The sequence below is a fragment of the Melospiza georgiana genome, chromosome 29 (genome assembly GCF_028018845.1).
Source record: "Melospiza georgiana isolate bMelGeo1 chromosome 29, bMelGeo1.pri, whole genome shotgun sequence".
NCBI classification, from domain to species: Eukaryota; Metazoa; Chordata; class Aves; order Passeriformes; family Passerellidae; genus Melospiza; species Melospiza georgiana.
In genome coordinates, this window is record NC_080458.1 from 5,714,708 (window position 1) to 5,726,955 (window position 12,248).

General features: G+C 54.3%; 1 protein-coding gene across 1 annotated transcript; it reads left to right on the top strand.

Annotated features, from left to right (window-relative positions):
- Positions 1–121: 121 nt before the first annotated feature.
- PRIM1 (DNA primase subunit 1) lies at positions 122–11,958 on the top strand. The gene is made up of 12 exons (XM_058042151.1): positions 122–231; positions 1,143–1,297; positions 1,374–1,480; positions 1,562–1,635; positions 3,364–3,500; positions 4,305–4,363; positions 5,379–5,488; positions 6,271–6,492; positions 8,418–8,487; positions 9,641–9,726; positions 10,225–10,323; positions 11,792–11,958. Exons 1-12 carry the CDS (start codon positions 129–131, stop codon positions 11,809–11,811), a joined length of 1,242 nt encoding a protein of 413 aa, XP_057898134.1. The 5' UTR covers positions 122–128; the 3' UTR covers positions 11,812–11,958.
- Positions 11,959–12,248: the final 290 nt, after the last annotated feature.

Sequence of the window (12,248 nt, forward strand, 5' to 3'; positions counted from 1 at the left end):
TGCTCTGCCCCCACTCCCCCGGTTCCCGGTGCCCCCGCCCCCTCGGCCCGGGGCCGGACTACAACTCCCGGCAGCCCCCGGGCCCGGCGCCGCCGTTTCCCGCCGCCTCCCGGCGCTCCGTTCCCGCCATGGCGGGGTTCGATCCGGCGGCGCTGCCCGAGCTGCTCCCGGTCTATTACCGGCGGCTCTTCCCGCACGGCCCCTACGGCCGCTGGCTCAGCTACGGCGGCGGTGAGCGCGGGGGAACCGGTACCGGGGGGGGCTTCACCGGGAGCCGTGATACCGGACGGGGGGCTCTACCGGGAGCCGTGATACCGGGCAGGGTGCATGGATACCGGGCGGGGGGCTCTACCGGGAGCCGTGATACCGGGCGGGGGCACCGGTACCGGACGGGGGGCTCTACCGGGAGCCGTGATACCGGGCAGGGTGCATGGATACCGGGCGGGGGGTTCTACCGGGAGCCGTGATACCGGGCAGGGTGCATGGATACCGGACGGGGGGTTCTACCGGGAGCCGTGATACCGGGCAGGGTGCATGGATACCGGACGGGGGGTTCTACCGGGAGCCGTGATACCGGGCAGGGTGCATGGATACCGGGCGGGGGGTTCTACCGGGAGCCGTGATACCGGGCAGGGTGCATGGATACCGGACGGGGGGCTCTACCGGGAGCCGTGATACCGGACGGGGTGCATGGATACCGGACGGGGGGCTCTACCGGGAGCCGTGATACCGGGCGGGGGCACCGGTACCGGAAGGGGGGCTTCACCGGGGACTGTGATACCGGGCAGGGGGCTTCACCGGGGACCGTGATACCGGACGGGGGGGGCTCTACCGGGGACCGTAGTAGCGGGCGGGGACACCGGTACCGGGTGGAGGGCACCGATACCGGGCTGGGGGAATCAATACCGAGCGGAGGCATCGATACCGGGCGGGGGGCACCGATACCGGGCGGGGGGCACCCATACCCGACAGCAACAGCCCGATGCCCGGTCCCAGCGCACTTTGGGATGCCGGGACGGGCGGTGCGTGGATGCTCTGACCGGGACACCGGGAGGAGCAGGGAAAGGGGGGTCTGGGGGTGACTCTAATGGGGGGATTTAGGATGGCATTGACCCCCCCCCCGACCCTCTCCATGCCTGCAGTGAAGAACTACTTCCAGCTGCGGGAATTCTCCTTCACCCTGCGGGACGATGTCTACCTGCGCTTCCAGTCCTTCGGCAGCCCCCAGGAGCTGGAGCGGGAACTGCAGAAGATCAACCCCTACAAAATCGACATCGGCGCTGTCTATTCCCACCGGGTGAGTCCCGACCACCGGGCTGGGGGGGTCTGCGGGGGTCTCCGGCCGCGCTGAGCCCATCCCATCCCTCGTGCAGCCCAACCAGCACAACACGGTGCACCTGGGAGCCTTCCAGCCGCAGGAGAAGGAGCTGGTGTTTGACATTGACATGACGGATTACGACGACGTCAGGACGTGCTGCAGGTTTTTTGGGGGGGGTTGTGGGGCTGGGAGGGGGTTCAGGGGTGTGGGGTGTCCACCTGAGCCCCCTCGCTCTGCCCCCAGCTCGGCTGATATCTGCTCCAAGTGCTGGACGCTGATGACCATCGCCGTCCGCATCATCGACCGCGCGCTCGTGGGTGAGGGGCTTGGGGGCACACGGGGCCTGTCCGGGTCTCACAGTGATGCCAGACCCCAAGGAATTCACAGATTTTATAGAATGACCAGGCTGGAAGGGAATTTTGAGGTCATCAAGTCCGACTCAGCCCCAATACTTCAACTAAACCATAGCACCCAGTGCCACGTCCAATCATTTTTTAAGCACACCCAGGGATGGTGACTCCACCACCTCCCTGGTCCCTGGGAATTGGCAGAATTCACAGAATTTACAGAATGACCAGGCTGTAAGAGAATTTTAAGGTCATCATGCCCAAACCAGCCCAAACGTCTCAACCAAACCGCAGCACTGAGTGCCACGTCCAATTTTTGTTAAATGCATCCAGGGATGGTGACTCCACCACCTCCCTCTGTGTCCCCGCCAAAACCCATCTGTGCCCACCCCAAACCCGTCTGTGCCCACCCCAAACCCGTCTGTGCCCACCCCAACCCATCTGTACCCCCTCCAAATCCCGTCTGTGCCCACTCCAAACCTGTCTGTGCCCACCCCAACCCATCTGTACCCCCTCCAAAACCCATCTGTGCCCACCCCAAACCCGTCTGTGCCCACCCCAACCCATCTGTACCCCCTCCAAAACCCATCTGTGCCCCCAGACCCATCTGTGATGGTCACCACAGCTTGTCCTGGTGTGGTCCTCAAACCCATCTGTGCCCCCCTAAACCCCATCTGTGCCCTCCAAAACCCATCTATGCTCCGTCAAATACATCTGTGCCCCTCCTAAGCCCACGTGTGCCCCTCCAAACCCATCTATGCCCCCCCAAATCCGTATTTCCTCCTCCAAACCCATCTATGCTGCCCCAAACCCCATCCGTGCTTCCCCCAAACCCATCTGTGCCCACTCCAAACCCCACCTGTGCCCCCCAAAACCCATCTGTGCTCCCTCAAACCCATCTGTGCCCACTCCAAACCCCACCTGTGCCCCCCAAAACCCATCTGTGCTCCCTCAAACACATCAGTGCCCCCCGTAAACCCATCTGTGCCCCCCCCCAAATCCGTATTTCCTCCTCCAAACCCATCTATGCTGCCCCAAACCCCATCTGTTCTCCCACAAACACATCTATGCCCCCCAAAACCCATCCGTGCCCCCCAAAACCCATCTGTGCTCCCCCCAAATCCGTATTTCTTCCTCCAAACCCCATCTGTGCTTCCCCCAAACCCATCTGTGCCCCCCCAAATCCGTATTTCCTCCTCCAAACCCATCTATGCTGCCCCAAACCCATCTGTGCCCACTCCAAACCCCCCTGTGCCCACTCCAAACCCCACCTGTGCCCCCCAAAACCCATCTGTGCTCCCTGAAACACATCAATGCCCCCCGTAAACCCATCTGTGCCCCCCCAAATCCGTATTTCCTCCTCCAAACCCATCTATGCTGCCCCAAACCCATCTGTGCCCACTCCAAACCCCCCTGTGCCCACTCCAAACCCCACCTGTGCCCCCCAAAACCCATCTGTGCTCCCTCAAACACATCAGTGCCCCCCATAAACCCATCTGTGCCCCCCTCAAATCCATATTTCCTCCTCCAAACCCATCTATGCTGCCCCAAACCCCATCCGTGCCCCCCAAAACCCATCTGTGCTTCCCCCAAACCCATCTGTGCCCACTCCAAACCCCACCTGTGCCCCCCAAAACGCATCTGTGCCCCCCGTAAAACCCACCTGTGCCCCCCCAAACCCCCTGTGTGCCCCCACAGAGGACCTGGGCGTGCGGCACCGCCTGTGGGTGTACTCTGGCAGGAGGGGCGTGCACTGCTGGGTGTGCGACGACCACGTCAGGAAATGGTCCCCAGCCCTGAGGGCAGCGGCTGTGGAGTACCTGAGCCTGGTCAAGGTGGGTTTGGGGGGGTTTGGGTACCCCCTGATCCTTGTCAAGGTGGGTTTGGGCACCCCTGAGCCTGGTCAAGGTGGGTTTGGGCACCCCTGAGCCTGGTCAAGGTGGGTTTGGGGGGGTTTGGGTACCCCCTGATCCTTGTCAAGGTGGGTTTGGGTACCCCCTGAGCCTGGTCAAGGTGGGTTTGGGGGTTTTTGGGTACCCCTGAGCCTGGTCAAGGTGGGTTTGGGGGTTTTTGGGTACCCCCTGAGCCTGGTGAAATTTGATTTATGGGGCTTGGGGCACCCCTGAGCCTGTGGAAGTGGGTTTGGGGGTTTTTGGGCACCTCCTGAGCCTGGTCAAGGTGGGTTTGGGGGGGTGTGGGTACCCCCTGAGCCTGGTCAAGGTGGGTTTGGGGGGGGTTTGGGTACCCCTGACCCTGGTCAAGGTGGGTTTGTGTTGATTTGGGCACCCCTGACCCTGGTGCAAATGGATTTATGGGGCTTTGGGTACCTCTGATCTGGGTGAAAGTGGACTTGGGGGAGTTTGGGCACTCCCTGCCACTGCAGCAGGTGGGTTTGGGGTGCCCAGCACGCCCTCACCATGGAGCAGGTGGGTTTGGGGTGCCCAGCACCCGCTCACCCTGCAGCAGGTGGGTTTGGGGTGCCCAGCACCCCCTCACCCTGGAGCAGGTGGGTTTGGGGTGCTCAGCACCCGCTCACCCTGCAGCAGGTGGGTTTGGGGTGCCCAGCACCCCCTCACCCTGCAGCGGGTGGGTTTGGGGTGCCCTGCCCACCCCCCAAACCTGACCCCCCTGTCCCCCAGGGCGGAGCAGACACGGTGAAGAAGGTGAGCCTGTCCCAGCCCGTGCACCCCTTCATCAGGTGGGTGAGCATTTGGCAGAGGAGTTTTGCTTTTTTTTTTGACCCAGAGCACTGAGCCCTCCCTGGTGGCACTGAGCCCTCTGTCCCTGGTGGCACTGCTGGCACTGAGCCCTCTGTCCCTGGTGGCACTGCTGGCACTGAGCCCTCTGTCCCTGTGTCCCCAGGCACTCGGTGGCACTGAGCCTGTTCCTGTGGGATTGGTGGCACTGAGCCCTCTGTCCCCTGTGTCCCCAGGCGCTCGGTGGCACTGAGCCCTCTGTCCCTGGTGGCACTGAGCCCTCTGTCCCCATGTCCCCAGGCACTCGGTGGCACTGAGCCCTCCCTGATGTCCCTGGTGGCACTGAGCCCCCTGTCCCCGTGTCCCCAGGCACTCGATGGCACTGAGCCCTCTGTCCCTGGTGGCACTGGTGGCACTGGGCCCTCTGTCCCTCTGTCCCCAGGTGCTCGGTGGCGCTGAGCCTGTCCCCATGGGCACTGGTGGCACTGAGCCCTGTGTCCCTGGTGTCCCTGGTGGCACTGAGCCCTCCCTGGTGGCACTGAGCCCTCTGTCCCCATGTCCCCAGGCGCTCGGTGGCACTGACCCCTCCCTGGTGGCACTGAGCCCTCTGTCCCTGGTGTCCCTGGTGGCACTGAGCCCTGTGTCCCCATGTCCCCAGGTGCTCGGTGGCACTGAGCTGTCCCTGGTGTCCCTGGTGGCACTGAGCCCTCCCAGGTGGCACTGAGCCCTGTGTCCTTGGTGTCCCTGGTGGCACTGAGCCCTCCCTGGTGGCACTGAGCCCTGTGTCCTTGGTGTCCCTGGTGGCACTGAGCCCTCTGTGCCCGTGTCCCTGGTGTGCCTGGTGTCCCTGGTGTCCCTGAGCCCTCTGTCCCCGTGTCCCCAGGCGCTCGGTGGCACTGAGCCCTCTGTCCCTGGTGTCCCTGGTGGCACTGAGCCCTCTGTGCCCGTGTCCCCAGGCGCTCGGTGGCACTGAGCCTGTCCCTGGTGGCACTGAGCCCTCTGTCCCTGTGTCCCCAGGCGCTCGGTGGCCGTGGTGCAGCAGTACTTCGAGCAGCACGCGCTGCTGGCACAGGACATCCTGGGCAGCCCCGAGAGGTGGGACAAGGTGCTGGCCCTGCTCCCCGAGGGTATCCTTCCAGACGGGGTTAAAATTAAAATACGGGGTTAAAATGTGGGGTGAAAGTTAAAATATGGGGTTAAAATTAAAATATGGGGTTAAAATGTGGGGTTAAAGTTTAAAATATTGGGTTAAAATATGATGTTAAAACGTGGGATTAAAATTGCCCAGGAAATGGGACAAGGTGCTGGCCCTGCTCCCCGAGGGTATCCTTCCAAATGGGGTTAAAATTAAAATATGGGGTTAAAACATGGGGTTAAAATTAAAATATGGGATTAAAACTCGAGGTTTAAGATGGGGGTTGAAGCACAGGTTAAAATGGGGTCCTGGAAGGGTAAATGAGACCCTGGAAAGGATGAAACAGATCCTGGAAGGGTGAATGGGGTCCTGGAAAGTGTAAAACAGATCCTGGAAGGGTAAATGTGATCCTGGAAGGGTAAATGTGATCCTGGAAGGGTGAATGATGTCCTGGAAGGGTGAATGGGGTCCTGGAAGGGTAAATGGGGTCCTGGAAGGGTGAATGGTGTCCTGGAAGGGTAAATGTGAGCCTGGAAGGGTGAATGGTGTCCTGGAAGGGTAAATGTGAGCCTGGAAGGGTGAATGGTGTCCTGGAAGGGTGAATGTGATCCTGGAAGGGTAAATGCGATCCTAGAAGGGTCAATGGGGTCTTGGAAGGGTAAATGGGATCCTGAGGGGTAAATTGGATCCTGGAAGGGTAAATGTGATCCTGAAAGGGTAAATGGGGTCCTGGAAGGGTAAAAGTGGTCCCGTCTGAGCCTTGACGGCCGCCAGAGCTGCGGGAGCCGCTGCAGGCGGAGTTTCCCCGCAAGAAGGACTCGGTGCAGCGCTGGGAGCTGCTGCGGGCCCGCGCCGAGCGCGAGCGGGAGCGGGGCCGGGCCGGGCACCCCGAGTGGGAGGTGATGCTGCAGCTCTGCTTCCCCCGCCTGGACTGCAACGTCAGCAAAGGGCTCGGCCACCTGCTCAAGAGCCCCTTCAGCGTGCACCCCAAAACAGGTGGGCACCCCAAAACAGGTGTGGGACCACAGAACAGGTGGGCACCCCAAAACAGGTGGGCACCCAAAACAGGTGGGCACCCCATGTAAGTGGGACCCCAAAACAGGTGGGCACCCCAGAACAGGTGGGCACCCCAAATAGTTGGGCACCCCAAATAGTTGGGCACCCCAAAACAGGTGTGGGACCACAGAACAGGTGGGCACCCCAAAACAGGTGGGCACCCCAAAACAGGTGTGGGACCACAGAACAGGTGGGCACCCCAAAACAGGTGGGCACCCCAAAACAGGTGGGCACCCAGAACAGGTGGGACCCCAAAACAGGTGGGATCACAGAACAGGTGGGCACCCCGAATAAGTGGGACCACAGAACAGGTGGGCTCCCCAAGTAAATGGGACCCCAAAACAGGTGGGACCACAGAACAGGTGGGAGCACAGAACAGGTGGGCACCCCAGACAGGTAAGACCCCAGAACTGGTGGGCACCCCAAAACAGGTGGGACCACAGAACAGGTAAGACCCCAAACAGGTGGGCACCCCAAAAGAGGTGGGCACCCCAAACAGATGGGTACCCCAAATAGGTGGGCACCCAAAAGAGGTGGGCACCCCAAAACAGGTGGGACCACAAAAGAGGTGGGCACCCCAAAACAGGTGGGCATGGGGGAAATGGGGTGGGAGGGTGTGGGTGGGGTTGGGGAAAGGGAAATGGAGCTGGGAAAGTGTTTTAAAAAGGGCTTTATAAATAAGAGGATGGCTTTTAAAAAATTAATTTATAAATAAAAGGGGATAGGTTTTAAATGTGGCTTTATTAATAATAGAGGATGGTGTAGGGTCTGTGCTTATAATGTGTTATAATGAAGGAATAAATAGGTTCTGGCTTTAATAATTGTTATAAATTATAATTATTATTGTTATTAATTATTTTGTTATTTTATATTGTACTCTGTATAATAGATATAAATTATATATGTATTTGGGTATATATAAAATATCTAAAATTTGTTATAAATTTTAGATATAATATAATATGATATATATGATATGATATGATATAATATGATATGATATAATATGATATAATATAATATGATATAATATAATATAATATAATATAATATAATATAATATAATATAATATAATATAATATAATATAATATAATATAATATAATATAATATAATATAATATAATATAATATAATATATATATCTTATGTTATAATATATTATATAAAACTAGTAATAATATATAATAATATATAATAAATGTATATGTAATTTATTCTAAATATATAATTTCTTAATTTAGAAAATAATTTTAATATACATCTAAATATAATTTATTTTTAATATATAATTTATATAAATTTTATCAAAAATGTAAAAAATCTATATATAATTACATTTTAATATATAATTCATTTAAAATTTATATAAAATTTTGTATATATAGTATGTATTTTAAATATATATAGCAATATAAATATACTTTATAATGCTTCAAAGTATATATTAAAATATATATAAAATATACATATTTATGTAAAATCATAGATATTTTATATGGATATAAATATATAAATATAAATCAGATATAAATTATATATAAATTATAAATAATATATAAATTAGGTATAAATTATAAATAATATATTAAATTATTTAATACTATACTAACATGAATATTTTTATTTATTATATTACTATTATATGATAATTATTATAAATTACTATAGATTGTGAATCTGATTTTCATAAATATTGATATTTTTATTAATTGCAATTATTATTCTAATTATACATTATGACACCTGTATTATCCCACTCTTCACATAAAACTAAAAACAAAACACAAATTTTTAAACCACCTGTCAGTTACCCCATGTCCAAGCCCAAAAAACCCTAAACCCCATTTTCTCTCTGTGTCTCAGGGCGCATTTCAGTCCCCCTGGACCTGCAGAAGTTGGATGAGTTTGATCCATTCTCAGTGCCCACCATCACGTACGTCACTGGGGGCACTGGGGGGTCCTGGGGCTGCCAGAGCCCCACAGAACACCCCTAACCCTAAACTGAAACCCAAACCCTAACACAAAACCCTAAACCCTAACCCTAACCCTAAACAAAACCCTAAACCCTAACACAAAACCCTAAACCCAAACCCTAACCCTAAACTGAAACCCAAACCCTAACACAAAACCCTAAACCCTAACCCTAAAATGAAACCCAAACTCTAACACAAAACCCCAAACCCAAACCCTAACCCTGAACTGAAACCCAAACCCTAACACAAAACCCTAAACCCAAACCCTAACCCTGAAATGAAATCCAAACCCTAACACAAAACCCTAAACCCAAACCCTAACCCTAAACTGAAACCCAAACCCTAACACAAAACCCTAAACCCAAACCCTAACCCTAAACTGAAACCCAAACCCTAACACAAAACCCTAAACCCTAATTGTAACATTAAAACTAACCCTAAACCGAAACCTGACTCTGACCCCAACCTCGACCCTAATCCTACCCTGACTCTAATCCTACCCTGACCCTAATCCCAGCCCTAACTCTGACCCCAACCCCTACCCTGACCCTAATTCTGACCCTAACCCTAACTCTGACCCTGACCTTAAACCTAACCCTAACCTTAAACCTAAACCAAAACCTGAACTTCACCCTGAACTTCACCCTGACCCTAATCCCAACCCTAACCCTGACCCCAACCCCACCCTGACCCTAATCCTCACCCTAACCCCGACCCTAACCCTAAACTCTAGCCTTAAACCTAACCCTAAACCAAACCCTGACTCTAATCCTAACCCTGACCCTAACCCCAACCCTAACCCTGACCCTAATCCTGACCCTAACCCTAACATTAACCCCAACCCTAACCCAGAACCTGACCCTAAACCCAACCCTAACTCTAACCCTGACCCTTATCCTGACCCTAAATCCAACTCTAATCCTGACCCTTATCCTGACCCTAAATCCAACTCTGACCCTGACCCTAATCCTACCCTGTCCCTAATCCTAACCCTAATCCTAACCCTGATCCTGACCCTGACCCTAATCCTACCCTGACCCTAATCCTCACCCTAACCCTGCCCCTGCCCTGCCTGTCCGTCTGTCCCGATTGTCCTGTGTCTGTCTGTGCCAGGTCCCTGTGCCAGGAGCTGGACGCGGCGGGCAGCGATGGCGAGCAGGAGGACGGGGGGGACACTGAGCCCAAACGGCGCATGAGGGGTGAGGGGGGTTTGGGGTCAGGATTTGGGTTAATGGGTTGGGATTTGGGGTCGGGGGTTGGGATTTGGGGTCGGGGGTTGGGGTTTGGGGTCAGGGTTGGAGTTTGGGGTCAGGGATGGGATTTTGGGGGTCTAGGTTGGGGTTTTGGGGGTCTAGGTTGGGGTTTTGGGGGTCATGGCTGTGGTTTTGAGGGTTAGGATCAGAGATTGGGGTCGTGGCTGTGGTTTTGGGGGTCGAGGACGGAGTTTTGAGGGTCGGGGCTGTGGTTTTGGGGGTCAGGGATGGGGTTAGAGGATCATGGCTGTGGGTTTGAGGGTCAGGGTTGGGGTTTTGGGGTTGGGGCTGTGGTTTTGGGGTTGGGGCTGTGGTTTTGGGGCTCAGGGCTGTGGTGGTTTTGGGGGTCAGGGATGGGGTTTGGGGGTTAGGGATTGAGTTTTGGGGATTATGGCTGTGGTTTTGGGGGTCATGGCTGGAGTTTTTGGGGTCCCATCTCTCCAGACTACAGGAGGACCAGCCTGGCCCCGTTCGTGCGGCTCCTGGAGCAGTTCGTGGAGGGGCTGGAGAGCGCCCGGCGGGGAGAGCGCATCCGCCGCAGCGGTGGGACCCCAAAACCACCCCAAAAACCACTGCAAAACCAACCCAGAAACCACCCCAAAAACCAACCCAAAACCAACCCAGAAACCACCCCGAAACCACCCCAAAAACCACCCCAAAATCCACCCCAAAATCCACCCCAAAATCCACCCCAAAACCACCCCAAAAACCACCCCAAAACCACCCCAAAACCAACCCAGAAACCACCCCAAAAACCACCCAAAAACCACCCCAAAAACCACCCCAAAACCACCCTAAAACCAACCCAAAAACCACCCAAAATCCACCCTAAAACCACCCCAAAAACCACCCCAAAAACCAACCCAAAACCACCCCAGAAACCACCCCAAAAACCACCCCAAAAACCACCTTAAAACCACCCCAAAAACCAACCCAAAACCACCCCAAAAACCACCCCAGAAACCACCGCAAAAACCACTGCAAAACCAACCCAGAAACCACCCCAAAACCACCCCAAAAACCAACCCCAAAACCAACCCCAAAACCACCCCAGAAACCACCCCAAAAACCGCCCCAAAAACCACCCAGAAACCATCCCAAAAACCATCCCAAAAACCACCCAGAAACCACCCCAGAAACCACCCCAAAAACCACCCTAAAACCAACCCAAAAACCAACCCAGAAACCACCCCAAAACCACACCAAAAACCAACCCAAAACCACCCCAGAAACCACCCCAAAACCACCCCAGAAACCACCCCAAAACCATCCCAAAAACCAACCCAAAACCACACCAAAAACCACCCCAAAACCACCCTAAAACCAACCCAAAAACCACCCCAAAACTGCCCCAAAACCACCCCAAAAGGGACCTCTGCCTCTGAGAGCAGGCTTGGGGGTCTCCTGTGGGATTTGGGGCCTCCCGTTGGATTTGTGGTCTGTCCTGTGGGATTTGGGGATATTTTATTGAATTTTGGGGGTCTGTCCCTCTGGATTTGGGGTTTGTCCTTTTAGATTTTGGGGTCTTTAATTGAATTTTGGGGGTCTGCCCTGTGGGATTTGGGGTCCATCCCTCTGGATTTAGGGTCCTGTCCCATTGGATTTGGGGCCTCCCGTTGGATTTGGGGTCTGTCCTGTTGGATTTACGGTCTGTCCTTCTGCATTTGGGGTCTTTCATTGAATTTTGGGGGTCTGTCCCTCTGGATTTGGGGGCCTCCCATTGGATTCAGGGTGTTAATTGAATTTTGGGGTCTGCCCCGTTGGATTTGGGGGGTCTCTCGCTGAATTTTGGGGTCTGTTTTGTTGCATTTGGGGTCTGTCCCTCTGGATTTTTGGTTATTTTATTGCATTTTGGGGCCTGTCCCTTTAGATTTGGGGTCTGTCCCGTTGTGGGGCCACCCCTGAGGGTTGGTGACAGACAGGGACACGAGGAAGGAGCTGAGCAGTGGTTGTTGCTCTGATATTTTTATTTTATCTGGAAAAACCTCTCAATTTCTCCTTTTCTTTGCAGATCTCCAAGGAGATTTCTGAGGCCTGGACACTGCCAGTGTTGTCACTGTCACCTCCCCTGGCCCTGGGGGTCCCATGGAGCACCCAAGCCCCCCAGGCCCCCATCCCTGCCCTGTTTTTGTACCTTTTGTACTGTTTTTTTACACAAAAGCCATTAAATGTTTCTGTCGGCTTTGGGCTGGGCTGTGCTGAGGAGGGTGGGGGTCCCCTCAGTGTGGGGGGAGGTGGGGAGGGGGTCCCTGATGTGCAGTGTGGGGTCACTGCCCCCAACCCCCTGCCTGGACCCCCTGTCCTGACCCCAAAACCCCGCCTGGACCCTCGAATCCTGTCTGGACCCCCTAAACCTCCCTGGACCTCCTAACCCTGCCCTGACACTACTGGGACCCCCTGTGTGACCCCATAACCCTGCCTGGACCCCCTAATCTTGAATGGACCCTGTCTGGACCCCCTAAACCTGT

Bases quoted from the DNA above. Each gene is read 5' to 3' on its own strand.
- PRIM1 (XM_058042151.1), top strand. From the start codon at position 129: ATGGCGGGGTTCGATCCGGCGGCGCTGCCCGAGCTGCTCCCGGTCTAT. The intron at 232-1,142 runs GTGAGCGCGGGG...CCATGCCTGCAG, and splicing joins CTGGCTCAGCTACGGCGGCG to TGAAGAACTACTTCCAGCTG. The intron at 1,298-1,373 runs GTGAGTCCCGAC...TCCCTCGTGCAG, and splicing joins GCGCTGTCTATTCCCACCGG to CCCAACCAGCACAACACGGT.